A 26608-nucleotide genomic window follows, 5' to 3' on the forward strand; every position below is an offset into this window, starting at 1 on the left:
AAATCTCATATCCGTATGAACAAATCAGCGGTGAAGTAAAAGACCAAATTCTAGAAACAGGTTTTCAAATCAATTTGAGATTCGTAATTGTAGAAAGAGTCAAGGAGATACTCTACAAACTAGACGTTGACCAATAAAATAAACCAATCAAACCGGTTAAGACTTGATGAATCCGGTGCAATACTTGTCACCTTTGTATCAGACCGGTTAAGCAGCAACTAGTAAAGCAGAGATTGAGAACATCGGCATGAATCGGCAGTAAAGAAACAAGTCATCTCGTCGAGAAATCTCTACTTCTCTCTGATCAGATGCGAAACTCTACTGCTGGGGTTCATCTCGTTTGATCGATCCTACGAATCTGTTGGAGTTTTTTTTTTTATAATCAGCCTTGATTACGATCGGAGAGTTGTAAGAATGGCGGAGGAAAGCAGTTTGGAAGGTTCTGAAAAGGAAGAGATCGATAGCTCAGGAGCTGGTCTTGGAGATTTGACATCCATGGATTCTATCGAGTCTCGTTGGGTTATTCAAGAAGATGATGAATCCGAGATTGACGTTGAAGATGATAATGATGGATTCGACGGTACTGGACTTGAATCCGATGAGGAAGAGATACCGGAGCATCGCCTGATCCGTACTGGTCCGCGTGTTGATTCCTTCGACGTGGAAGCGCTTGAAGTTCCCGGTGCTCCGAGGAATGATTACGAGGTGATTCATTGTTTACGTATTTTCTTTTTCCCATTTCATATTGTCATATAGCCATGGACAGGGCTTGATGAGTGTGTTCCTAAACAAATATTATATTTTAGCTGTTTTTACCAGAGTTCAGATACTAACTAGAAAGGACCGCCGGATAGGGAAGTGCCATAAGAAATTAAGTTGAAATTATTTTAGCAATATGTGGAGATTATGGACTAGAAGGAATCAAGAATTAGGAAAGCTAGTATGCGATTTTCTAAGTTGCAGTGATGGAGATGGGTTCATGACTCTATTATGCTTGTGGATGCTGTTTTGATCTGTTTTCCTTAGTGATGGTTGTATCCTGGGATGGGAACTTCCAAAAGAGCAGTGACTGCGTTTTCTGATTCCAAAGCTTTATCATTGTACTGGCTTGAGTTCTCTTTTTGATGATACTTAGTACCTAGGGAGGAGTTTTCAGTTTTCTGCTTGAAGGAACTACTCTTTTTGCATGTTCTGCTGCAGATAAAGAATAATGGATGATCTTATGGTCTAAAACTTGTTTTTTTTTTATCCAGTACATTTCTCTGCATAGTTAACCGAACTTCTATTTGTGTATTTTTCTTTTGCTAGGACTTGACTGTTGGGAGGAGAGTGTTACTTGCATTCCAGACACTAGGGGTTGTCTTTGGGGATGTAGGAACCAGTCCATTGTATACGTTCAGTGTAATGTTCAGTAAATCACCTGTCCAAGAAAAAGAAGATGTCATTGGAGCATTGTCTCTAGTGTTATACACCTTACTATTGGTCCCCCTTATAAAATATGTTCTTGTTGTTCTATGGGCAAATGATGATGGTGAAGGTATGCTTTAAGTATTCTGATCTCCTAATTATAGTTTTGCTTTGAATATTTTCAGTACACAGGGCCAACTGCTGTGATTACTTATAATATTTCAGGTGGGACCTTTGCGTTATACTCATTAATCTCTCGTCACGCCAAGATTAGTCTTATCCCTAATCAACTTCGCTCAGACGCCCGAATTTCAAGTTTTAGACTGAAGGTGCCTTGCCCTGAGCTTGAGAGGTCATTGAAATTAAAAGAAAAACTCGAGAATTCATTATTTTTGAAGAAACTTCTCCTCGTGCTAGTTCTTGCTGGAACTTCCATGGTCATTGCCGATGGAGTTGTAACTCCTGCAATGTCAGGTTCTTATATAACCTCTTCTAAGTATGTTCATGATTCTGTTTTATTGAACAGGTTTTTCTGCTACCATATGGACTTGTCTAAATCACTTTAGTTGCATACTGCAGTTATGTCAGCTGTTGGTGGACTTAAGGTCGGAGTTGATGTTGTGGAGCAAGGTAATGGAGATTATAGTGTAATTAACCTTGAAGCTGTTTAGTGCTGGTTGTTTATCTTTGTCATTGCATTTTCGCTATTGTTCAGCTTTCTCTTGTTACTTCTTTGCAGATCAAGTGGTGATGATTTCGGTTGCATTTCTGGTGATCCTCTTTAGTCTACAGAAATATGGTACAAGTAAGATGGGACTAGTAGTAGGTCCTGCCTTACTTATATGGTTCTGTTGTCTTGCTGGTATTGGCATTCATAACCTGATCAAGTACGATAGCAGTGTTTTTAGAGCATTCAACCCTGTCCACATCTATTACTTCTTCAAGAGGAACTCTATAAATGCTTGGTATGCACTTGGAGGCTGCATTCTCTGTGCTACAGGTAATTTTCTCAGTTTTTCTGGATGGCCAATATTTTCATTAGAAAATGAACTAGATTACTCTTATAGCAAAGGCTAACAGAAGTGAATAAGCCTTTTTATTCTCCATAATCTGCCTGATATCGTGATGCTTCCTTTGTTGATTGTTCATATTATATAATTTTTATCTTTCAGGCTCAGAGGCATTGTTTGCAGACCTTTGCTACTTTTCTGTTCGATCAGTCCAGGTAAATGAAGAGTAGAATGGCCTTTGGTGGCCGATGTTTACCTTTTTCTTTTTGTATGCTATTTTTTGCTCTAGTTTTCTGCAACTTTAATTTATTTCGTAGTGGTTTTCTGCAGCTTACATTTGTGTGTCTTGTCCTGCCGTGCCTCATGTTGGGTTATATGGGACAAGCTGCATACCTGATGGAAAATCATGCTGATGCTCATCAAGCTTTCTTTTCATCTGTTCCAGGTAAAGTTCAGCTGGTTCCTTCAGTCTGTAATATACATGCCTCTTTGGCAAACAAAACCACTTGAATACCACTGCAAAGGCTGTTCTCGGGGTGCGGGTTAGAAACTTATATATAAAAACTAGTATAAGTTATTGATTCATCATATTGTTCTACAGGAGCTGCATTCTGGCCGGTTCTTTTCGTAGCCAACGTTGCGGCTCTAATTGCTAGCCGCACAATGACGACGGCAACATTCTCATGTATTAAACAGTCAACAGCTCTGGGTTGTTTCCCTCGTCTCAAAATTATTCATACTTCTCGGAAATTTATGGGTCAGATTTATATACCTGTCTTAAACTGGTTTCTGCTTGCCGTTTGCCTGGTCGTCGTCTGCTCAATCTCAAGTATCGATGAGATTGGAAATGCATATGGTAATATTTGATTTCTCTGTCTCCCTTATCTTCCTAAGGTGATCTGATAATCTTCCCCCGTTTTAAAATTTGTTTTAATTTCCCAGGGATGGCTGAGCTTGGAGTGATGATGACGACGACAATTCTAGTGACGTTAATCATGCTACTTATATGGCAGATAAACATCGTAGTCGTGATTGCCTTTCTGGTAGTTTTCCTTGGAGTGGAATTGATCTTTTTCTCTTCAGTTATAGCGAGTGTTGGAGATGGAAGCTGGATAATATTGGTTTTTGCTGTAATCATGTTTGGTATAATGTATATTTGGAACTATGGAAGTAAGCTCCGGTATGAAACAGAAGTGGAACAAAAGCTGTCAATGGATTTAATGAGAGATCTTGGGTGCAACCTGGGAACAATTAGAGCTCCTGGTATTGGTTTGCTGTACAATGAGTTAGTGAAGGGAGTACCGGCAATATTTGGCCATTTTCTGACCACACTTCCTGCAATTCATTCCATGGTCATTTTTGTCTGCATAAAATATGTCCCGGTTCCAGTTGTACCCCAGAATGAAAGGTTCCTCTTCAGACGCGTCTGCACTAAAAGCTATCACTTATTCCGTTGCATTGCCAGGTTGGTCTTTTTTTCTTTCCCTTTCACTGCCCAAATTTTTTTAGTTTATAGCAGTAGATAACAATTTGTAGATATGAAATTTCCATTCACTCTTTTTGTACTACATAGAGAATTACGTTGTAAGAGCCACGTTGGTTCCAATTTGACCCACAGGAACATATTTCCTCTTTGATTTCTTTCCTTTTCGATTCCGAGAAAGGGAATATAAATAAACACTGTGTTATATATGTGGTGAAGGTATGGTTACAAGGATGCAAGGAAGGAGAACCACCAAGCTTTTGAGCAGCTATTAATCGAGAGCCTGGAGAAGTTCATCCGAAGAGAAGCTCAAGAACGTTCGTTGGAGAGTGATGGGAACGATGATTCAGACTCAGAGGACGATTTTGCAGGTTCTAGAGTCGTCATTGGCCCCAACGGAAGCATGTATTCGATGGGTGTTCCCCTTCTGTCTGAGTACAGAGACTTAAACAGACCGATCATGGAAATGAATGCTTCGTCTGATCAGACAAACAACCATCCGTTTGACGCATCATCTGACTCCTCTGTATCTGAAGCCGAGCAAAGCCTGGAGAGAGAGTTATCGTTCATACACAAAGCGAAAGAATCAGGGGTGGTGTATCTACTCGGGCATGGGGATATAAGAGCAAGAAAAGATTCATGGTTCATCAAGAAGTTAGTCATAAATTACTTCTACGCATTCCTGAGGAAAAACTGCAGGAGAGGGATCGCAAATCTGAGTGTGCCTCAGTCGCATCTGATGCAGGTCGGTATGACATACATGGTCTGAGCCTTCTTCGTTCTTCTTTAAAATGGTGTAGTTTATATTCGAGTCCATAGGTTTAAAATTTGTATGTTGCGTTGGTGTTTTTGCATTGTTGTTACGAATCTGAGTATCATCTGACTTACTCCAAATCTATAGAGCGTCTGGTAGAGAGAAAAGACGAGCCTATATTTGATTTGAGTTTAGGAAATTTCAAGTATCTCTTTTTTTTTGTGTTAAATCCTAGACTCAAAACTAGAAGAAGAGACATGTCACACTGATGATGATACTGATATATGGTAAAGAAGAATGAAGATGTTCCCAACTTCCATGGTTCATCTTCATCAGCAGCTTTTCAATCTACGATGATGGGGATCCGAAAGACTTAGATTTGACTTTGAATCTCCACCGTCAGATCCGCCGCCGCTGCGAGCTTAAAACTTAAAAGAAAGAGGGAAATTGACATTTGACAAACAATCTTGAATTAAAAAAAGAAAAGAAAAAAAGCGTTACTATAAAATTAATAGAGAATTCAATTCAAGGATGATGGGCCAGACAAATCAGATGTGTATAACACATGTCAGAACTGTATTGGATGGAATAACATTGGTACAATTTCATTGTTTTTATAAAACCAAACGATTTGGTTTTCCTTGGGTCTCTCTCTCTCTTCCAATAAGAGAAGATAATTAAAAAAAAAAAAAGGAAAAAAGGGAGAGAGCAAAGGAAGGAAAAAAATCGCTTTCGCATTCACACCTGGCTGGATATATCTCGAAAGAAAGGAAACAATATATTTATTATAAGCTTCTTCTCTTCCTCTCAGTTCATGCATATTACTCAGATCGGTTAGGGTTCGTTTTGATTCTATCGTTTTTTGTGATTACGAAAAGCTATAGAGGAGATCTCTCTTTCGTTCGATTTTGTGTGGCGGGTTTTATCTTTTACTTCTATGGTGGATCGTAGATCTTTTGGCTTTACTAGTCCTTCTCCTCGATTAGGTCTCGTTCTCTTTTTCCTATTTTCCCTTCCCTTCTCCACTGTTTATTTCGTTTGGTTCCTCTTCCTTTGCTTGCTCGATTGATTTTATGTCAAATGTCGCAGTCTGAGATATTTAGCTCACTCTCACCTTCTTCTTACTGCTGTTGCTCGGCAATGTTTTGTCGGAACTTTTTTTTTGTTTAATTTTTGTTTTTTTCTGAAATTGCGACGGAATAAAGTAATTTGCTCTTTTCTTTTCAATTAAAAGTTGAGATTTTTGTGTAATTGCTGAGATTGCTCTGTTTCCATTGGCGATTTTCGTATTTTGTTAGTTATTAGCGGCTGTGTAATTTGAGTAGTATAATCAGATTCAATAAAGTGTTTGGAGTAATATATATGTTTTTTTACCTTTATGAATTCGTAGATATGGAACAGTTGATGTCTGAAGCCCGACACAGGTGGCTTAGGCCTGCTGAGATTTGTGAAATTCTTCAGAACCATCACAAGTTCCACATAGCATCAGAGTCTCCCACCCGACCCGCCAGTATGTTTGCAAGTTCCTTTCACATTTCTTTGCAAATTGCAGCAATATATCTTATGCATAGCAGTCAAACTTTTTTTTGCTTATTATAATGTTCCATAATTTGCTGGCTTCAAATGATACTTTCACCGCTCTCTTCATCCTATTAATTTGTTTCAAAGAAGTTGACTTTTTTTTTTTTTTTTTGTTACGTTGCTTGTTAGTGACAACAATCTAATAGTTTTTAAATATTCTTGCTTTCTTTTTTTTCTCCCTGTGAACTGACATTATCTCCCCACCCTTATAGGTGGTTCACTCTTTCTTTTTGATAGGAAGGTGCTGAGATATTTTAGGAAAGATGGACATAACTGGAGGAAGAAGAAGGATGGTAAAACCATCAAAGAAGCTCATGAGAAGCTCAAGGTTATTATTTTTCTTTAATGTCTCCTATATAGTTCTAATCATGGAACCTGTTGTTACTTGGTTCTACTTCCGGCTTTGGATTTAAATTAGTTGATAATGCAATGTATCTAATTTTTTTTTAGAGTAACGTTATATAGGTAGGAAGCGTAGATGTGCTACATTGTTACTATGCACATGGTGAAGGCAACGAGAATTTTCAGAGACGTTGCTACTGGATGCTTGAACAGTGAGTCTCAGTTTGTGCATATACATATTTCAGTTTTTCTTGTTCTATGGGTATAATGGCCTTCTAGATTGGACAGAAAAGCGAATGTTTATGATCATAATTTTGAAGGTGCTATTTTAGTGAAACCTCACCTCATTGGGTTTTAGATGAGAAAAATGCAGTGGAATTTCAATGCATAGTCGCTACTTTGTCTTTAATTTCCTTGGAATATTTGAGGTCCTCATGGGTTAAGTGTGGAACATCAAAATACCAACTAAGTCACTATTTTCGTGCAATCGTTTGTGCGAGTTGACTTTGCTGTTTGATTTTAAATTCTTCATAGTGTGCTTCCAGTTTTGTTCTTATATACTTTGTTTGTTTTATGCTGTATTCTTACAGAGATTTGATGCATATCGTATTCGTACACTACTTGGAGGTTAAGGTATAGTTCTTCTTGGCTGTGCTGTTACTATTTCCATCATTTAACATTCAAATTTTCTTTTGTAGTGTAGTTTTCTACTTATAAGTGTTCTAAAGTTTATCTTATATCGTAAATTATACAGGGTAACCGGACCAGTCAAGGAATGAAAGAAAACAATTCAAATTCTGTAAATGGCACATCTTCAGTGAATATTGATTCAACAGCAAGCCCAACCAGCACATTGTCATCATTATGTGAAGATGCTGATTCTGGTATCTCTTTTTATATTATTTTGTATATTTGGTACTTTGATATCATTTGTTCAAAGATATAGTTCTTTCCCTGGAAGAATTATCGATGTTCATCCAAGTTTTTGAGGTGTGATGATATACATATCATCACATGCTCTTGCCTGTGTGAGTAATTTTCAGCACCACCTTATATCAGTTTTGGTGCAGGGGACAGTCATCAAGCAAGATCCGTCTTACGAGCATCTCCTGAACTTCAAACAGGTACTCCTCATATAAGGGACAAGCAGGATGCTAGCAAATAAATCTCTTACTGTCAGAGCTATGTTTTAGGTACTCACCTCTTTCTGATTTACTGTCTAGGAAATTGCTATGGCTGGACACCGCCTACTGGCATGCATAATGTTTCACAGGTTCATGGGAACAGAGTCAGAGAAAGTGATTCCCAGAGATCAGTTGATGTTCGAGCTTGGGATGCCGTTGAGAATTCATTGACAAGACACCATGATCAACCTTATTGTAATGATTTGTTGACTCAGATGCAGCCTTCTATTACTGACTCAATGCTGGTGGACGAAAATACGGACAAAGGTAGGCGGTTAATGGCAGAGCCTATCAGAAATCCTCTTCAAATGCAATCAAATTGGCAGGTAGTGTACGCATGCTTTTTGTAACTATTTATTAAAGAGCTATGCCTAGATATTATTAGTGAAAGTATAGAATAAAGTTTCCATGCATGTTAAGAATTATACAAAAAGGGGAAATGTACTGTGAAGAAAAAACATAGAAATGTGTGATGATTTCATAACATATCAAACTTCGGAGCTCTGTCAGCTTTATGTATGTTTTACATGTCTTTATTAGCAGTTTTCTCAGGGTTAAAATTTCTGTCATTGACGCATTGTTAAGGTAGTTGGTTGAAGTTGAATTTATCTGTCAGTACCTACTATGAAAAGGTGCATTCTATGCCTGAATCAGTTTTTACCTTGACCTCAGATAGGAAGATGAAAGACATCTAATACCTACTTTTGTTAAATGGCTCCTTTGTCACTATATATTGTAAAGTTATATATTCAAGCTGGCATAATTACTGTCATGACGATTTGTTTTGAAGTGCTCTGATTTCGAAATACTCATCTCTGTAGATTCCAGTTCAAGATGACCTACTTTTACCAAAAGGGCAGGAGGATCTGTTTTCACATTCTGGAATGACTGATGACATCGATCTGGCGTTATTTGAGCTAAGTGCAGAAGATAATTTTGAGACATTTGCCAGTCTCCTTGGCAGTGAAAATCAGCAACCTTTTGGAAATAGTTATCAAGCTCCCCCTTCAATTATGGAATCTGAATATATACCTGTAAAGAAATCATTATTAAGAAACGAAGATAGTTTGAAAAAAGTCGATAGTTTTTCTCGGTGGGCAATTAAAGAACTTGCCGAGATGGAGGATTTGCAAATGCAGTCTTCACGTGAAGATATTGCATGGACCACTGTTGAATGTGAAACTGCAGCAGCTGGGATCTCCTTGAGCCCTTCTCTCTCTGAGGACCAGCGTTTCACCATTGTTGATTTTTGGCCAAAATGCGCTAACACAGACGCAGAAGTTGAGGTAATATATTTGGAAAAATGCTTTGAGGATATATCATTCTGTTAAGATCCTGCTTTCTCATAGTTTTTATCAGTAATGCTTTTTCCGTTTTGCTGATCTCTTTTAGCTCTCTATTTTCGGTTGTTTTGGTTGTTTTGTTGTGGTGACTAATTTCTTTTTCATGTACCACTCTATCTGCAGGTGATAGTTATTGGGACATTTCTGCTTAGTCCACAAGAAGTAACAAAATATAACTGGTCATGCATGTTTGGCGAAGTGGAGGTTCCTGCTGAGATTTTAGTAGATGGCGTTCTTTGTTGTCATGCTCCACCGCATACAGCTGGTCTCGTGCCCTTTTATGTTACATGTTCCAACAGATTTGCTTGCAGTGAAGTACGAGAATTTGATTTCCTTTCTGGCTCTACCCAAAAAATCGATGCTGCTGATGTTCATGGTCTCTATACAGATGAAGCAGCATCACTTCAGTTGCGGTTTGAGAAGCTGCTTGCTCACAGAGCTTTTGTTCACGGTTACCATGTATTTGAAGATGTTGGGGAGAAAAGAAGAAAAATCAGTAACATTATGTTGCTAAAGGAGGAGAAAGAGTATTTCCTTCCAGGGACATATCAGAGAGATTTAACCAAACAAGAATCAAAAGGACAGCTTTTGAGGGAACAGTTGGAAGAAAAACTATATATATGGCTCATCCATAAAGTGACTGAAGAGGGTAAAGGTCCAAACATGCTGGATGAAGATGGACAGGGTATTTTACACTTTGTTGCAGCGCTTGGGTATGATTGGGCCATTAAACCAATGTTAGCAGCAGGAGTTAACATTAACTTCCGTGATGCCAATGGGTGGTCCGCCCTTCATTGGGCTGCTTTCAGTGGCAGGTAAAGGAACTCTATCTCACATTTCTCCTAAAATAATTTTATCATAAAGTTATCATGTTGATGCGTCTTCAACTCTACTATTCCTCAAAATCTCTACATCAAACTAACTATGTGTCCTGTTAATTATAGGGAGGAAACTGTCGCTGTGCTGGTCTCTCTAGGTGGTGATGCTGGGGCATTGACGGATCCATCTCCAGAGCTTCCTTTGGGTAAAACAGCAGCTGACTTGGCTTACGCAAATGGACACAGGGGAATTTCGGGTTTTCTTGCAGAGTCTTCCTTAACTAGCTATCTTGAAAAGCTAACAGTGGACTCAAAGGAAAATAGCCCTGCCAACTCTTTTGGAGAAAAAGCTGTTCAAACAGTCTCTGAGCGAACCGCTGCTCCTATGAGCCATGGTGATTTACCAGAAAGACTTTCCTTGAAGGACTCACTTACAGCTGTCCGTAATGCTACACAAGCGGCTGATCGTCTTCACCAAGTTTTCAGGATGCAATCATTCGAGCGGAAACAGCTGTCTGAATTTGACGCTGATGACAAGATTGATATCTCCGATGAGTTAGCTGTTTCTTTTGCAGCTTCTAAAACTAAGACTCCAGGACACAATGATGTCCCCTCTCTTAGTTCTGCTGCTACCCATATCCAGAAGAAATATCGTGGTTGGAAGAAGAGAAAAGAGTTTCTTTTAATCCGACAAAGAATCGTCAGAATTCAGGTTTGCCTTTCATTGGATATTTTCTCCCTCCTCTTACATACATCATTGTCTGTTTTCTCATTGCTGGAATCTGATCACATGTACCTTTAGGCTCATGTGAGAGGACATCAGGTCCGGAAACAATACCGAACAGTCATTTGGTCAGTGGGATTACTTGAGAAAATCATTTTGCGTTGGAGACGCAAAGGTAAAGGCTTAAGAGGGTTCAAAAGCAGTGCAATTGCCAAAACCGTGGAACCAGAACCGACTGTGGCAGCTACATCCTGTACGAAACCACAGGAAGATGAGTATGATTTTCTAAAAGAGGGAAGAAAACAAACGGAGGAAAGACTTCAAAAGGCTCTCACTCGGGTTAAGTCGATGGTTCAATACCCAGAAGCACGGGATCAATACCGTAGACTCCTAACAGTTGTCGAGGGCTTCCGTGAAAATGAGGTACCCATGACCCATATAACATAAAAATATGGATACCATGAGTCTTAAAACATATTTTGCTGAAACATTCTTGTGATAAATTGTTTGTGGCAGGCTTCATCAAGTGCATCTATAAACAATGAAGTAGGAGGACCAGTCAACTGTGACGAAGACGATTTAATTGACATTGACTCTCTTTTGAACGATGACACATTGATGATGTCTTTTTCTCCTTGAATTTTTTTTACTTACTCTCTGACTCCTATTTTTTTTTAACTTTCTAACTTTATTTCTTTCTCTGTAAATACTATACTTCATATTCCCCCGTTCAATTTATTACTTTTTTCTTTTACCATCATAATGGCTTTTCTAGGCTAAATGTTATATTGCAAGTGTTGGATTACTCTGTATCCGTTTTGAAGATTCTTCTGTCATCTTTTTCTTAGAAATCCATACATCATATTATGAATGGTATGGTATTGAGCCAAAATATAATTTTAGCTACTAAATTTGGATTGGTAAAGCCATTAATGAAAACTTTAATCTGGATTTTCTATAAACTGAAGATAAAATTGGATTGACGGGCAAGGCTACAGAATATGGAAACTTAACAAATAAAAAGTAAACTACAGAAATATTTAAAAATATTTCGTTTTTATATTGTCAAGAAAAATATCAAATTTTCTTCTTTTTTTCACTATTATTATAGGGGTTTGTGGGTGGTTTGACTTGCTTAAAATCTAGTTTAATAAAATTATATAAAAATCACAAGTAGAAAAGTTCAATAAAATCATATAAAAATTAGAGAAATTTAGAGTAAACATTCTCAAAGAAAAAAGAAAATAAAAACAAGTAATAAAGTATAAAACAAAAAATTCTTTTATTTCTTAACCCCAACCAAGTCTCCAAGGAAAACCAAAAAGAAGATTCGCCTTGGGCAGACCGACTCGAGCTCACGGCTCACCAAGTCATAACTCGTAGTTATTAAGGTTAAACCAAACACTCTGCGCACGATAGCATTGTTTGGTTGCTCTCCCCATCTTTGTCTTCCCCCTTTTTCTCTCTAAAACCCTCCTAAAACCCTTGTCTCTCTCTCTCTCTCTCTCTCTCCTCTTTCTCGTTCCTTCTTCTTCTGAGATCTCGCGTTATGTCGAATACGCTTACTTTAATTCAAAGCAATGCCTCAAATCCCAAGGTATGGGTTGTGATCGGCGTCACCTTGGCCGGGATCGTGATTCTGGCGGAGACTCGGAAGCGGCGGATCAAAGCCCTTAGAGAAGAAGACTTTGGTGCTTTCTTAGATCGTTTCGAGCTTCTTCCTTTTCCTCCGCCGCCTCCTCCTGCTGCTAAACAATCTCTCTCTGATCTCACCTTCTCCATATCCGACGCGTATGTCTCTCTCTCTCTCTCAAAAATCAAAACTTTATTTTCCTTTTCCAGAGATCGAATCGAATCATGTGCTGACTTTAGTTTTTTCTTGTTTATTTAATGATCTTAGCTTATAAAGTTTTGAACTTTTTGGGGTTTAGTTGTAATTTTGACTTGCTTTAGACGAAGTCATGTGTTAATGAATTGGGGGTTTATGGCTTTTTTGACAGGTTTGATGTTAAGGATTACATCACAGGATTTGGTAGTCCACAATGGAAGAAGACTCACGAGGCTGCTGAGAAGACTGCTGTGGTTATCACAACGCTCTTGAAACATGGAGCTACTTGTGTTGGCAAGACTATCATGGATGAGCTTGGTTTTGGGTATTTATTTCTCTATTCCCATCATTAATGATGAACTGGTTTGGAAAAAGTTTGGGTTTTTTTGAATGTGATTTTTTTTTGTTTACAGGGTTATTGGAGAAAACAAGCACTATGGCACTCCTATTAATCCGTTGATGCCATCTAATGTTCCTGGAGGATGTTCCAGTGGCTCAGCAGTTTCTGTTGGGGCTGAACTCGTTGACTTTTCACTTGGTATCTTTTTTAATCTCTTTTTGGCAATGTACTTGTTTGGTCTACTTATGATTCTTTGTGCTAATCACAAAATGCTTTATTTGCAGGGATTGATACCACTGGCGGTGTTAGAATCCCAGCATCCTTTTGTGGTATTCTCGGTTTTCGACCATCTCAGGGGACTGTTTCTTCCGTTGGAGTTTTGCCTACTTCCCAAAGCCTTGAGACTGTTGGTACATTACATTATCTCCCCCTCCTTTTCTAAAACAATGTTTAGGAAACTGTTTCATTCATTGGTTGGAAGTTTTTAGTATATTTGTATCCGAATCATATGAAGAATCTTTGTACTAATTTTTCTATTGAATATTTCTGTAGGATGGTTTGCTCGTGACCCATCTGTTTTGTGTCAAGTTGGGCATGCCTTACTAAATCTGAGTGCAGTACCGCATAAAAGGCAAAGATCTTTAATCTTCGCTGATGATTTATTTGAGCTCTCTGACATCCCCAAGCAAAAGTCTGTTCATGTTGTCAGAAAGGCAATCGAAAATTTATCTGGCTGTAAGTTTGCATTTGTATTGTTTCCGTCTCTTTACCCTCCTCCTCCAGAATCACATCTTACGTCTCTTGACCACTGGCTCATGCAGACCAGACTCCAAAACATGTAAACGTTGGCCAATACGTCGCTTCAAATGTACCAAGTCTTGCGGAATTCTGTGAGCAATCTGGAAAATCCCAAAACTCAGCATCAACTTTGAAAGCTCTTTCATCTGTCATGTTGGCAATACAAAGGTATATATGAAGCTCACACTTACTTGAAAATTTCACCGCATCAATACTCTTTTCTCTCTCTCTATTTGCTGTTCAACTGATGCAGTAAAAGATTGTCGCTCTCTCTTTGCTAAAGGTCACCATTTTCTTTTAACCAGGCATGAGTTCAAAACAAATCATGAAGAATGGTCACAAACATGCAAATCGTTCCTAGGGCCAAGATTTTCCAATGATGTTGTTACAGCTCTAAACAGCAGAAACGAGAGCATTAAATCACTCTACAGAGTGAAAACTGAGATGCGGGCCACCATTCAGAGCCTTCTAAAGGTAAACTTCGATTTTTGGAAATGTAAAAATTTTCAAAGCCATCTGTGTCTTGAGGACAATTTGCCACAGAAATACTGAATTTTGAAGTTGTTGTAGTATTATAATTTCATTTCTATATTATTATGATTAACCATATATTGGTATCTTATTACTAGGAAGATGGAATTCTGGTTATCCCCACAGTTGCTGATCCCCCTCCGAAGCTTAACACAAAGAACAAGTCTTTGAAGGAGTTTCTAGATCGAACTTATGCACTCTCCAGCATTGCTAGCATGTCTGGATGTTGTCAGGTATATTCCCATTTCCTCTTTCTCTCTCTTTCAATGGATGGAGAATATTCATGTTCAGTCTTTAGCCATAACTCATAACAACAATAAACATATTCTACAGGTTACAATTCCTTTAGGGGAACACGGTGATTGTCCAATATCCGTGTCGTTTCTCACTTACTATGGAGGTGATAAGTTCCTTCTCGATACAATTCTCGATGTATATGCATCCCTTCAAGACCAAGCCGAAATTGCATCCAGCTTGGATCCAGTGTCTAACACCAATGGTAGTATCGAGGCTTCTGAACTTATGAAGGAAAAGGTAAAAACTATCTCCTTCACTTTGACAAATAGTTTATTTGGCTGTGATCTATATGCTATTGTTAAAGAAAGTTAACAGTGAATAAATGTAATTCCAGGGGAATGCTGCATACAAGGGGCGACAATGGAATAAGGCAGTAAACTTTTATACTGAAGCTATAAAATTGAATGGAGCGAATGCTACTTATTATTGCAATAGAGCTGCAGCATACTTAGAACTTGCCTGGTAATTGATCACGTCATATCTTTCATTCTGATCTGAAGATAATCTATTATTATATATGCTCGTCTGATCTGAGAATTTGCATATAGCTTCCAACAAGCTGAAGAAGATTGTACCGAGGCTATATCGATCGATAAGAAGGTGCAGACTTGATTACCTAACCTTTCTTTATTTCTCCATCTCGCTCTGTTACATGGTTGAGTGTGCGCAAGTACACTTTAGCTGGAATCTTTGGATTGCTCACTCACTTAGTATACAGACTTGAAAGAAGTTGGAATCTTATAGTTTCGTTATTGTTTTATACAGAATGTGAAGGCATATCTGAGACGAGGGACTGCGAGAGAATCACTTGTACGGTACAAAGAAGCTGCTGCAGGTATGACTAACTGCTCTCAGATTATAGTTTTATTAGAAGACGTGCTCTTGTTCCATAAACAAAAATATAATATTAATATGGTTTGATCAAATACTGCAGATTTCAGACACGCATTGGTCCTAGAACCCCAGAACAAGACGGCAAAGATTGCTGAGAAGCGTCTCCGCAAACTCATGAGTTAAAAGAAAAAAACCTTACAAGAGGAATGATTTTATTTATTGTTCACCAAGTTTTACCTATCTATAAAACACTCTAAAGGTTCATGATTGGAATCTCCGACAGCTTTTAAATAATTTTTGTGGGTTTTGCTACCATCATCATCATCATCTGTACAGATTAGGATGAAACCTCTAATTTACTTTTTGATCTGATCCTATTGGTCTCTTTTTTTAGCTTCTTTACACAAATTGTTTTATACAACTCCCTCCTCCAAAAAAAGTCCATTACTATAATTTCGTAAAACTACAGGGACGTCGATTATAAATTACTAAACAAGTCACACGTTTGCATCTCGACAAATAACTGAAATCTGTTTTTGTTTTTTCCTTTGTTCATCGTCACGCTTTATCTCTTCTCCTCCTCTGTTTCGTTTCTAAAGAAGAGAGAAAAAAAAAATGTTTGATCATCTGAAACTGTTGAGATGCTTCAGCTTCACGGCATCAAGAGATTGGTTATTCCGTCAATCATTCGCAAACGCCGGTCTACGTTCTGTAACAACAGATCTTTCCCACGGCAATTCAATCACATCGACAGCTATGCATTGCTGGATCCCTAAATCACCGAACCGATCTAAACCTAACCTCCTCCTCGTACACGGCTTCGGAGCCAACGCAATGTGGCAATACGGCGAACATCTCCGAGCTTTCACCGGTAGATTCAACGTCTACGTCCCTGATCTCCTCTTCTTCGGTTTATCATCAACCTCGGAACCAAACAGAACAGAGTCGTTCCAGGCTCTGTGTCTGATGAGGTTGATGGAAGCGCACGGTGTACAGAGGATGAACATCGTCGGGATCAGCTACGGTGGGTTCGTAGGGTACAGTTTAGCGGCGCAGTTTCCGGAGAAAGTAGAGAAGCTTGTGCTGTGCTGCGCAGGGGTTTGCTTGGAAGAGAAGGATATGGAGGATGGGTTGTTTAAAGTGCCGAACTTGGAAGAAGCTACGGGGATTTTGATACCTCAGACTCCGGAGAAGCTTAAGGAACTTATTAGATTCTCTTTCGTTAAGCCTATCAAAGGTGTTCCTTCGTTTTTTCTCTGGGATTTTATCGATGTAAGTTTCTCTTTTTTTTTCTCTTCTTAATAACTTTTGGAGCGTTGAGAATTTTTGTGGTTGTTCATGTGTTTTGTCTTTGCATTGTTGGAAGGTAATGTGTACGGAGTTTGTAGAGGAGAAGAAAGATTTGATCAGATCAATACTCAAAGATCGGAGACTCTCGGATCTTCCTAGGATCAAACAGGTGCATATATGTGTGACGTTACATTACAAAAACTTTCATTATGGATTAGTACTTGTTATATAACATTGTGTGTTCTTTTCTTTTTTTGTTTGGGGTTGAATTAGAAATCGTTGATCATATGGGGTGAAGAAGATCAAATTTTTCCAGTGGAACTAGGTTACAGATTGAAAAGGTAATTTTCAAATTATATATATATATATATATATAGTATTAATTATTCTTGGATTTTTTTTTGAACTTTTTTGTGAAACTGTAGAATTTATATGATTATATGGTGAAAACAGACATATAGGAGAAAGTGCAGAGATAGTGGTGATCAAGAACGCAGGACATGCTGTCAACTTAGAGAAGTCCAAGGAATTTGTCAAGCATTTGAAATCTTTTCTCATCGACTCTTTCTGACTAATTCTGTATTCTAATTTTTCTTTTTAGTTATCTGTTTCTTGTTCCATTCAGAGACGATATGTATAATAACCAATTCTTTGTTACACTATTTCTTGTCATTGCCACTTTGAAAGGCTGTGGTTTTTCTTTAATTTCTTGTTTTAAAAAGCTAAAAACATTAACGTCACTCAATTAGGGAATCATGTATGTTATATGACAAACACGTACGTACGATTATTTTTATCCACGACAGATCGACCTTGATTATCCCATCACAGATAGAGCCACGATTAATGAGAAATTGACTCAATTCTTCACTTGCACAAGAACTCGATCAACTTGCCAATGGTAATCACAATGCCGAGCTATATCCGATAACACTTAAAAAGGCCTAAAATTATTTCTTAAGTGGCCTTTGTTTTCTATTGTTGGGCTTTGAGGAAGAAATTTAGGACACTGAAAAATTAAAAAGAAAAATGCGGTTTTATAAGATTAAGCTCCCAGAGTTAATCTAATCAATATACAGTTTAGTCCAACAATCTTGTGTGGCTCCTCCCCTGTCGACTTTATATATTGTCCAATTCTGTTGTACGATGCTCTCTCTCTAGTTTATATTGGTAAGATTCCAATAATATGTACTTCCTATACATGACAAGAGAACTGGGACCAATCTTTGTTTTAGAGAGAGTGGTTTGTCAATATGAGAAGCTGGTCGGTCGGTCGGCGGCAACATATACACCTCACAATTTTTTATAGATTATCCAACCCAACTTATCCTCAAAATTATAATGATTGGATCCTTGTGTCTTTTTTTTCTTCTGTTAAACCAAGAGATGTACGTACGTATTATTTCACTTGTATTTTTTAATAGCTATTACACTGATATTGTGAGACTTGACTCATTTACTTAATTAGTGGCGTTTTTTAGCTTTATATAAGGGGTGTGGATCATGCCTGTTACTAACATTTTTTGGCTCATGAAAATTCATGTTAATTAATTATTAAGAAAATAGAGAATAGTTTGATGTGTTATTGGCTGCTTCTGCGGACTAATAATTATTGAAGCTCTTGTGTGGGTTTGATGAAATTGCCGGCACACATCGGATGCTGACAAGTACGTCGTGACGTTTTACATTAATGATCAGAGGACAACAAGATTTAATTTAAGACACTGACCCCTTTACGCCCTAACCTATATATTTTGTTGCGTATATGCAGTAAAATACCATATGTTAGTCATTCACTCATTTATTTGCAAGAACAACAAATTATGAAATTGTAAAAACATTAGTTCTTTATCTCGTCTGTGCGTTTTTAATAATATCAATTATACATGTATTATATATAATACCATACTATTTTATCAAATGACTCGTTATTTTTACATTATACTACGTTGCTTCTTTATCTCGTCTGTGCGTTAATTGAATGCATGCTTTCAGACACTAGTTCCATTTAATCATCTAACAAAAAAAGACTATTTAATTTATATACAGAACTAATAATTTAGTTGGACTTACATTGCTTTCGCTAGTCTTTTTCAGCATCTCCAGTCAATAGAAAAGTTTAATTATTGTAGTTGTTAAAGCAACGTCGTTATGATTTTATTATTTTTATAATTAAGTGTGGTGGTAGTTGTCGTCATTGCACTATAATTATAATGATTTTTATGTTTTCTTTTGTGTGTGTTAATTTGTAAATGTTATAGCGTCTGCATGTTGTAATAGCTAGTGTGTTACAGTATTGTAATCGTGTTTAAATGACAATTTTAACTTAAAATTTTCTTATAATTCTTATATGCAAACAAAAAAAAATCACTTACGTTGAGTTATTGTATACTTTATACATGTATTATAAATATTTGACAGAAAATGGATGTTATGCTTTTATGAACCATATTTTATAAAAACTTTCAACGCAATTTGAAACCACAATTCAATTATATGCTTTTGTTTCGTATATAGATGCCCCAACTTTTACATTCTTTGACTCGAAAAAAAATTTTTAAGGGAAAAAACGGAGAATGACAATGATAGAAGTGGGCATGCATGCAACATTTGCCCATAAGACTGTTACGTTTACCCTTAAAAGTCAAAAGTTAAGATATGGAGGGGAATGGGTGTGTTTAACATTACATACATGCGACTAGCTAACTTTAATTGACTTCGCCGACATATATATACATTTTATTCAAAATTTCATATCTTTTTCATCAAGTAGAAATATATCCAATCAAGTATTAATTGTTAAGCTTATAATTGTAATACGATAATATTATATAATATCTAAATTTCTAATAAACCGTTTTAAAAATAGATGATCATTCATTTTATTTATCTGTTTACGTGATCTTTTGAATTTCAAACATGTTTTTAGTTGTTAAAAAATCTCGTTCCCGTTCTATCACATGAACTTCAAACGGATATTTCGTTTCGGATTGCCATGCCCATTCCATTAACTTTGCAATTGCATTGTTCCATTCCGAGTTTCTTTTGACCAAAGCTCTCACCACCAACTTGTTGTATGAAAAAAAAATAGCATGGTTTAATTTCAAATCAACTTCTATAAAACATTAGACATCGTTTTGTTATTTTGTTTACCCGATTCGGTTTTCATATTGCTTAGAAATTAGAATAACGTTATCTTTTTGTTTTGATTTTTAAATAATTAAGTTATGTTCTTCTTGAATTTTATTTTTGTACGTTTCCTTCCAATTGGATAGCAACTACTATTAGTGGGTGTTAGTAGGTTAGGTCATATGTAGCGGCCAATTGATTTTATTTTTTCATTTCATTTTGAAGTTAGGCCATATACAATGTACACATATATCTGCTCGTGCAATATGTATAATTGCTCGTTTCACGTATAATTTGTCACTTTCACAAGACATCAAACCATAAGTGTCACATATCATGCCAACGAAGCATTGTTTGGCATTCGTATTATTTCATACTTTTGCCGCCTTTCATTTCAATTTTTAGCCCTACGAATCACCTTGGCAACTACATATACCTATCCACACGCACGCTTACACAAAAACACATTTATATCTATAATTTGACGAAACTATTTAGCTTTCGAATAAGCCGGATAAATGTTGTGGGGTATTATTTTCTATATTAGTATTTCTTTTTTTATGTTTTTTTTCTTACACGCTATTAGTTAGTCTATTGGTTGGAGAAATAATATTAATTAATTAACTTCAATGACCCAAACATATAATATACTATTATTAAACGTTTTATATAGTGTATTATTGATATTGTCGTTGTGTTGTCATTCAAATTCAAACTTGATATAGTACATAATTACATATTATTGGCACAAATATAACTATAATTTATACAAATTTGACGTAAACATGTTTCTATGATAAATAAAATTAATGAGAACTGATTTTATGAAACACAATGTTACATAAATTAGTCCAGCAAAACAAAATATCATAGGAAAAATACTTGAAAGTTTAGTATATAGTATGTAGTGACAAAAATCTGTATTTATAAAGATGAAAAAGTATTTTAAATTATCTGCTAAAATGGTAACTGCAACTATTTAATTTGTCCTAATTAATCTTAAGGTTTTGTTTTCTATCATTGTACGGAAAGTTAAACTATTGTGGTGAGTGGTGACAGATATTTTAGTAGATATTTATTTGTAGGACTGAAATTCACGTGTCAAATTTAAATTATACGGAGGCAGAGCTAAGGTAAAGATTTACTACACAGAAGAGAGTAGTTTACTGACAAGGTGACGTAAATTAGGCGTATATTTCAAGTTTTAATAAACGTATCTTTACACATATGTAGGGGACCTGCAAGGCTCATCTTCCTCGTATGTCGTGCCTTGACGTAAACGGCTCTACTCTTTTTTACCCGAGTTTAAATTTTCTAAAGTTCTACCATCATATTCATATATGAAATTAGGTAAGTTAACGCTTAAGACCGTATTCATATTTAAATGTACAGAGAGGTGGTGCCGCATCAGATAACGTTTTGAAGGATACAGTTATTAATGTTTTAAAATTGAGGCCGCATCATTCGATGTCCATGCTTATAGAAAGACAGTATAGAGAAAAAAAAAATCTCAAACGTTCTAGAATCTAGATAGATAAAGCAAAAGGTATATATAGTGAAAGATTTTTTTTTAAAGAGGCGAATAAAGATAAAGATTTTTCAAATTAAAAAGAGACTAAAGAAAACGAGAAGAGTACTGGACCACGCAGATGTAAGGCAATAATTGACGTATGAAAGGGCGTGGTTCGTACGCCTTACCCCTTCTTATTACTGACCACACTGCTGAACACACACATTGTATAATTTGATATTTCTATAGTATAACTGTATACATACAAATACCTAGTTCATATTATTGAAATACGCAAGGATTTGGTCCCTACAGAAACCAAATGCTTATCACCATTATGGGTTTCCTCAAATACAATAGATTTTTTGAATAGCTGGAAGCAGCGTTTTAAATAGCATGGTTATTACGATATTAGCGTAGTTAGTTGTATGTCGGTTTAGATAGAAGGCTAGTTGCTGAAAGTTATCGTGTATATTAGGCCTGGGCACTAATACCCGTTACCCGTACTCGATCCGTTACTCGGCTCGTACCCGTCCCAAAAAAAGGGTACCCGCAACTTTAGGGTCGAGTAAAGGGTATTATATTTATATTACCCGTGAGTAAGGGACGAGTATAGGGTATTAATTTAGTTTTCAATACCCGTCCCGTTACTCGGCCCTTTACCCGTTTTGCTACCTGACCCGTAAATACCCGTTAATATTTTGTATTATTATTATTATTATTTATTATTAATTTATAGAGTTAGAGTTAAAACCTAAGTTCAACTTAGCCTAACTGAATTAATATATTATTTTTATTTTCAAAATTCGTAATTTTATAATTTTGGAACTATATTTTGCATAAATTTATGAATTTTTCATTTTTTGGATTTCAAAAAATAAAATTATTATTGCGATTATTAACATTTTTCTATCGGGTACTCGTTTTCCGAGTAATAATAAAGGGTCGTGACGAGTAAAGAGTCAACTATTTTTTACCGGGTACCCGTTATTTAAGGGTCGAGTATGAGTAAATTTTTTCTGTTACCCGTTAGGGTCGGGACGAGTAAAGGGTCGGAGAAAATTCAAGGGTACCCGTCCCGTGCCCAGCACTAGTGTATATCGAAGAATCAAAACTTTAATTCCAACTCCAAAAACGCCCATGTTTTAGTCAATTATGATAAAGTGTAAATATGTAAACTTGGTGCACCCAAAAACGTTTAGAATGCAATGTTCTTTAAAACATTCACAGCCACAATTTTTTCCTTTTTTTCTTCCTTTCAATAACTCCAGACGTGTACTGTTCAATGTAAATAGTATAAACTTTTATCCGGACATGCACGGAAGTGTTTATCCTTGTCGCATAATATCTACATTTAATTTTTTTTTTCTTTTTTTTTTCAAACACAAAAATGATTATAATAAACGTTTATGGAAACTACCACGTCACCCCTAGAAGAACCTCACTACAGGCTGTCCAAAACCCTTGCCTAACCAATTAAATATACCCACGTGTCAATACGTTGACATGTACGCTCTTCGCATTTTACAGCTGTTTCAAAATATTCCGGTTTAATATAAATAGAGCTCTCTCTCACTTCACAAACTCATATCATCAATATTGAGAAAACAGAACAAAACCTCTCTAGTCTCTCTTCCATCTTTCTCCTCCTCCTCCTCCCAAGATGGCCTATAGTTACCGTTTTGCCATTCTTTTCGTTCTCCTCTCCGCCACTGTCAGCCTCTCCACCGCCGCGGTTGTCGAGCAGAAGCCTCGCCGCAGCAGCATTCCATTGAAAGGAAGCGTCACTCTCAATCTCGTTTGGTACGGTAAATTCACACCAACCCAACGTTCAGTCGTCGTCGACTTCATCCGCTCTATCGGTTCCCCCGCCGTCGCCAAAAGCCCCTCCGTCGCGGCGTGGTGGAAGACGACTGAGAAGTACAAACAAGGCGTCTCGAATTTAGTCGTCGGTAAGCAGCTCCTCCTAGAGAACTACCCTATCGGGAAGTCTCTGAAGAGCCCTTATCTCCGTGCTCTGTCAAGCAAACTTAACGGTGGTGGTGCTCGTTCGATAACGGTCGTATTAACGGCGAAAGACGTCTACGTTGAAGGCTTCTGTATGAATCGATGCGGGACTCACGGGTCAAAGGCAAGTGGAGCTTACGTGTGGGTGGGAAACTCTGAAACACAGTGTCCTGGTTACTGCGCGTGGCCGTTTCATCAGCCTATCTACGGACCTCAGTCACCGCCGCTAGTCGCGCCTAACGGTGACGTCGGAGTTGACGGGATGATCATAAACCTCGCGACTCTTCTTGTTAACACCGTGACAAACCCGTCTCAAGAAGCTGTCGCGGCTTGTACCGGAGTATTCGGTTCGGGTGCTTACCCGGGGTACACGGGTCGGGTTCTCGTAGACAAGACGAGTGGAGCGAGTTACAACGCTTTGGGTCTCGCCGGTAGGAAATATCTTTTGCCGGCGATGTGGGACCCTCAGACTTCGACGTGTAAGACTTTGGTTTGAATATCAGATGGTCTTGAATGGGGCACGTGGCAAGGAATCAATGGTGATGGCGAGTTTAAAAGCTTGTTGTACTCAAAACAAAAGTTGTAGATATCTATCGGTTTGGTTCGGAGGAGTTTGGGGAAAGGGATGTGTGTTGCTTTGTCGTTTTGTTGTGCCCTGTACTGTACTGTAAATTCGATCTTTGAAGTATGTGAAGATTAGATTCATATAATCTATTTTAATTCGGATAATAAAAATCGATTTGTAGTTTCCCCTAAAAAGAATTTTAACCTTATATTGTTATCGTGTTTATAATCAAGAGAATCAAACTTCATAGAGAACCGGAAAGCGTATTAAGAAATTAACTATGTTAAATTTTGCATTGATACGGTAAACAAAAAAGAAGCATGATGAAAGAATAAAGGTGATGTTGGGACTTGGGGGGATAGGAGAAAGAGAACATATAGAATAGTGTATCACTTTTTCACTTTTAATAAAAGCTATATAGGCTTTGGCATATTGCTTACTAAACAATGGTATGGGGTATTTACTACTACTATTCAATATTGTGGGAGTGGAAAACATGATTTAATTTTTATTATCCAGTTTTCCTACCAATCTAACCTTTTTGGTTCCTTGAATTAAATTATCCCATAAATTCTTAAATAATGACCAGTGGGTTGGTTGGTGTTCAGTGCTTGGAACAGGCTTGTCGAATCAATGGTATCTTCTAGGTGATGAGAGTGAAAGCAGTAAGCTATCAATGAAGTCGCTCCAATAAAAGTTTGATAAAGTTTTTATTGGACCTATAAGTTACACCTACAACTATTTATATTCTTTCAATAAGGTCACATGCTTTATGAATTTGGTTTGGTAAGTGTTAACACTGACCCTCATAAAAAAAAATCACCTAGGACTTTAGCGTCCAACTTCATTCCCATCCAAAAAATAGTCCAATGTTGTCCAGTCTATCAGATACGCACTCCCCTTCACTTTAAACATCTTGCAATGCCTTCACATCAGATCAGTGAACTCAAATGATTAGTGTTTTTTTTTTCGGTTATTTTTTTTTACTTTAAATTGGTAGACTCTATACTTTTTATTTTTGATAAAATATGATGAAATATTTACGATCAATATATTATGCAAAATTAAATTGAAGAACTTTTTATTTTTGGTGCAAAAATCAAACTGAAGATAAAGTCATTGATTCCCTTTGTGACACAAGAATGCTATGTTTTAATTAATAAATAGTAAATAACAAACACTATATCTTTTGATCCAAATGATTCGATAAAAATAAGTAAGGATTTCAATATTCAAATCTAAAGACTCCGAAGGCAGAGTACTGCTGATAATTTCCAGCATAAATCGTTCAGCCCCATGATAGATTGTGTTTGTATCACTTACCAAAAACCAAAATTTAATATTCTTAGGCATTTTGTCATACATACTACTATTATAAGAACATATAGTGAATTAGAGAGGCTGAATAGAAGTAAAATTAGTCTTCTAGATTTTTCTTGACAAACTGTCAAACTGTAAGGTTACAAAAAAAATAATATATATATAGCAAACGACACCATAAACTCGCTCAGCACCAAAGGATTTTTTTTTCGTGAACCGAGGAACTCTTGAACGCCGTTAACTAAGGTCATGTTTATAGGGAGATCAGTTTAGGGTGTTTTTAGAGTATAAATATTGTGAAAATAATGTAATATCAGTAGTTAAGAACTTTTGTTAAAAAATTAGTTATTGGGAGAATATGTTTAAGATCTTAATATTTAATAACATAATATTCTTATAGAAATTTAAGAATGTTTAATAAATACATAGATTAATGTTTAATAAAAAATTTAAGAATATTTAATACTATTTAATAATATAATGTTTATTAATATTCTTAAACATATTACAATTATAAAAATTTATAAAATAACATTTTAATTGCAAACTTATAAAATTTTTACTAAAATTCAAAATACAATACCATATTTTTATGAAACAAAAAAACATTGTAAATATTTTTTTTTAAAAAAACAAACAAACATATTACTTAATTAATTAAACAAGACAAATATTTTATTTAATTAATACATAGATTAATGTCCAAATTTATTCCATATATTCTCAACTAATCCGAGAGAGACACGTCACACAAGATCAGGCCCAAGAACAGTTCTAGAATAAGATCAATGAGCTTGATCTTAAGTCTACTATTCAATTATTTGCATTTTTAAAAGACCTAAGAACACCCCATCTGATCTCCATATAAACATGGCCTAAAGCTCAGCTCTTTGGTATTTGTATATGTATTTTTTTTTTTGAAACGACGAGCAGAAATTACTATACACAACATTTTTCTTAATTATATCACTCTATAAAAACATAAAAAATAAAAGAGTGAAACAATTTCCTACAAAAACAATTTTTGGAACAGTAAAATTAGGTTATAAATCTTTTTAAACAAGGGAAAGAAATCTAAAAAAAAATTAGAACTATAATAAACCTCATATACTGTAAACAAAAAAAAAAACAGATTTCTCCAAATAATCGACCGTTACATGAGAAAAATAAAATTCTTCTTGCGAAATTAACTTTTGTCTTTAAATAAAGCTCTTGTCACAAAAGGAAAAAAAAAATTATTAACACAACGGCCATATTATTTCATCGATAGCCACGCGTACGGTTATGATTCAACGAGCCGTTGTCGCCGTAGTTAAAGGGCCGAATCCAACCGCGTTGTCTTTACCGTGTCCCCACTTCACAGTTTCACACTTTGCGTCTCAAAAGGAAAAAAAATCTACAACCGTCCGATCTCACTCGTTTTCTCTTTTCTTAAACCAACGCTACAGATTTAACGCGGTCCTAAACAGCGTACCCTCTTTTTTCAACTCTATATAAACAAGCTAAAACCCGT

The 26608-nt window shown here is 36.5% G+C and overlaps 5 protein-coding genes and 1 long non-coding RNA gene across 14 annotated transcripts; 5 read left to right on the forward strand and 1 right to left on the reverse strand.

The window, feature by feature from the left end:
• Window positions 1-29: 29 nt before the first annotated feature.
• LOC104769124 (potassium transporter 7-like) lies at window positions 30-4883 on the forward strand. Of its 2 annotated transcripts, none has more exons than XM_087505252.1 (10): window positions 30-705; window positions 1309-1537; window positions 1633-1881; window positions 1987-2037; window positions 2147-2407; window positions 2580-2632; window positions 2748-2862; window positions 3019-3273; window positions 3360-3882; window positions 4120-4883. In XM_087505252.1, the coding sequence occupies exons 1-10, from the start codon at window positions 415-417 to the stop codon at window positions 4667-4669; spliced, it is 2577 nt and encodes an 858-aa protein (XP_087361378.1). In that variant the 5' UTR covers window positions 30-414; the 3' UTR covers window positions 4670-4883. The 2 variants fall into 2 exon arrangements, with proteins under 2 accessions (XP_087361378.1, XP_087361379.1); XM_087505253.1 differs by having other exon boundaries at window positions 214-705; window positions 1633-1903.
• A 412-nt stretch (window positions 4884-5295) lies between these two features.
• On the forward strand, window positions 5296-11403 carry LOC104769125 (calmodulin-binding transcription activator 1). Of its 8 annotated transcripts, none has more exons than XR_015593021.1 (14): window positions 5298-5487; window positions 6045-6164; window positions 6448-6563; window positions 6701-6789; window positions 7168-7210; window positions 7332-7461; window positions 7648-7701; window positions 7801-8087; window positions 8583-9047; window positions 9228-9419; window positions 9493-9919; window positions 10049-10634; window positions 10725-11069; window positions 11163-11403. XR_015593021.1 is itself a non-coding variant. In XM_010493265.2 (13 exons), exons 1-13 carry the CDS (start codon window positions 5592-5594, stop codon window positions 11283-11285), a joined length of 3099 nt encoding a protein of 1032 aa, XP_010491567.1. In that variant the 5' UTR covers window positions 5296-5591; the 3' UTR covers window positions 11286-11403. The 8 variants fall into 8 exon arrangements, 6 of the variants coding, with proteins under 6 accessions (XP_010491567.1, XP_010491569.1, XP_010491568.1 ...); XR_015593020.1 differs by having other exon boundaries at window positions 5354-5640; XM_010493265.2 differs by having other exon boundaries at window positions 5296-5640; window positions 9228-9919.
• Window positions 11404-11922: 519 nt separating this feature from the next.
• On the forward strand, window positions 11923-15651 carry LOC104769126 (outer envelope protein 64, mitochondrial). Its single transcript, XM_010493268.3, has 13 exons — window positions 11923-12437; window positions 12647-12799; window positions 12888-13012; window positions 13099-13224; window positions 13367-13549; window positions 13636-13780; window positions 13918-14086; window positions 14242-14376; window positions 14477-14677; window positions 14775-14902; window positions 14989-15040; window positions 15206-15275; window positions 15375-15651. Exons 1-13 carry the CDS (start codon window positions 12196-12198, stop codon window positions 15455-15457), a joined length of 1812 nt encoding a protein of 603 aa, XP_010491570.1. The 5' UTR covers window positions 11923-12195; the 3' UTR covers window positions 15458-15651.
• A 140-nt stretch (window positions 15652-15791) lies between these two features.
• On the forward strand, window positions 15792-17269 carry LOC104769127 (uncharacterized). The gene is made up of 4 exons (XM_010493269.3): window positions 15792-16546; window positions 16641-16733; window positions 16838-16905; window positions 17018-17269. The coding sequence occupies exons 1-4, from the start codon at window positions 15890-15892 to the stop codon at window positions 17133-17135; spliced, it is 936 nt and encodes a 311-aa protein (XP_010491571.1). The 5' UTR covers window positions 15792-15889; the 3' UTR covers window positions 17136-17269.
• A 5500-nt stretch (window positions 17270-22769) lies between these two features.
• LOC104769128 (protein EXORDIUM-like 4) lies at window positions 22770-23969 on the forward strand. The gene has a single exon (XM_010493270.3). The coding sequence runs from the start codon at window positions 22867-22869 to the stop codon at window positions 23704-23706; it is 840 nt and encodes a 279-aa protein (XP_010491572.1). The 5' UTR covers window positions 22770-22866; the 3' UTR covers window positions 23707-23969.
• Window positions 23970-24468: 499 nt separating this feature from the next.
• On the reverse strand, window positions 24469-25395 carry LOC147918434 (uncharacterized). The gene is made up of 2 exons (XR_015593022.1): window positions 25099-25395; window positions 24469-24700 (listed from the first exon to the last, which is right to left on the reverse strand). It is a non-coding gene; the product is annotated as an uncharacterized LOC147918434 (long non-coding RNA).
• Between the last annotated feature and the right edge of the window lie 1213 nt (window positions 25396-26608).

Source organism: Camelina sativa, chromosome 20 (assembly GCF_030686135.1).
Source record: "Camelina sativa cultivar CO46 ecotype springtype chromosome 20, ASM3068613v1".
Lineage (NCBI taxonomy): Eukaryota > Viridiplantae > Streptophyta > Magnoliopsida > Brassicales > Brassicaceae > Camelina > Camelina sativa.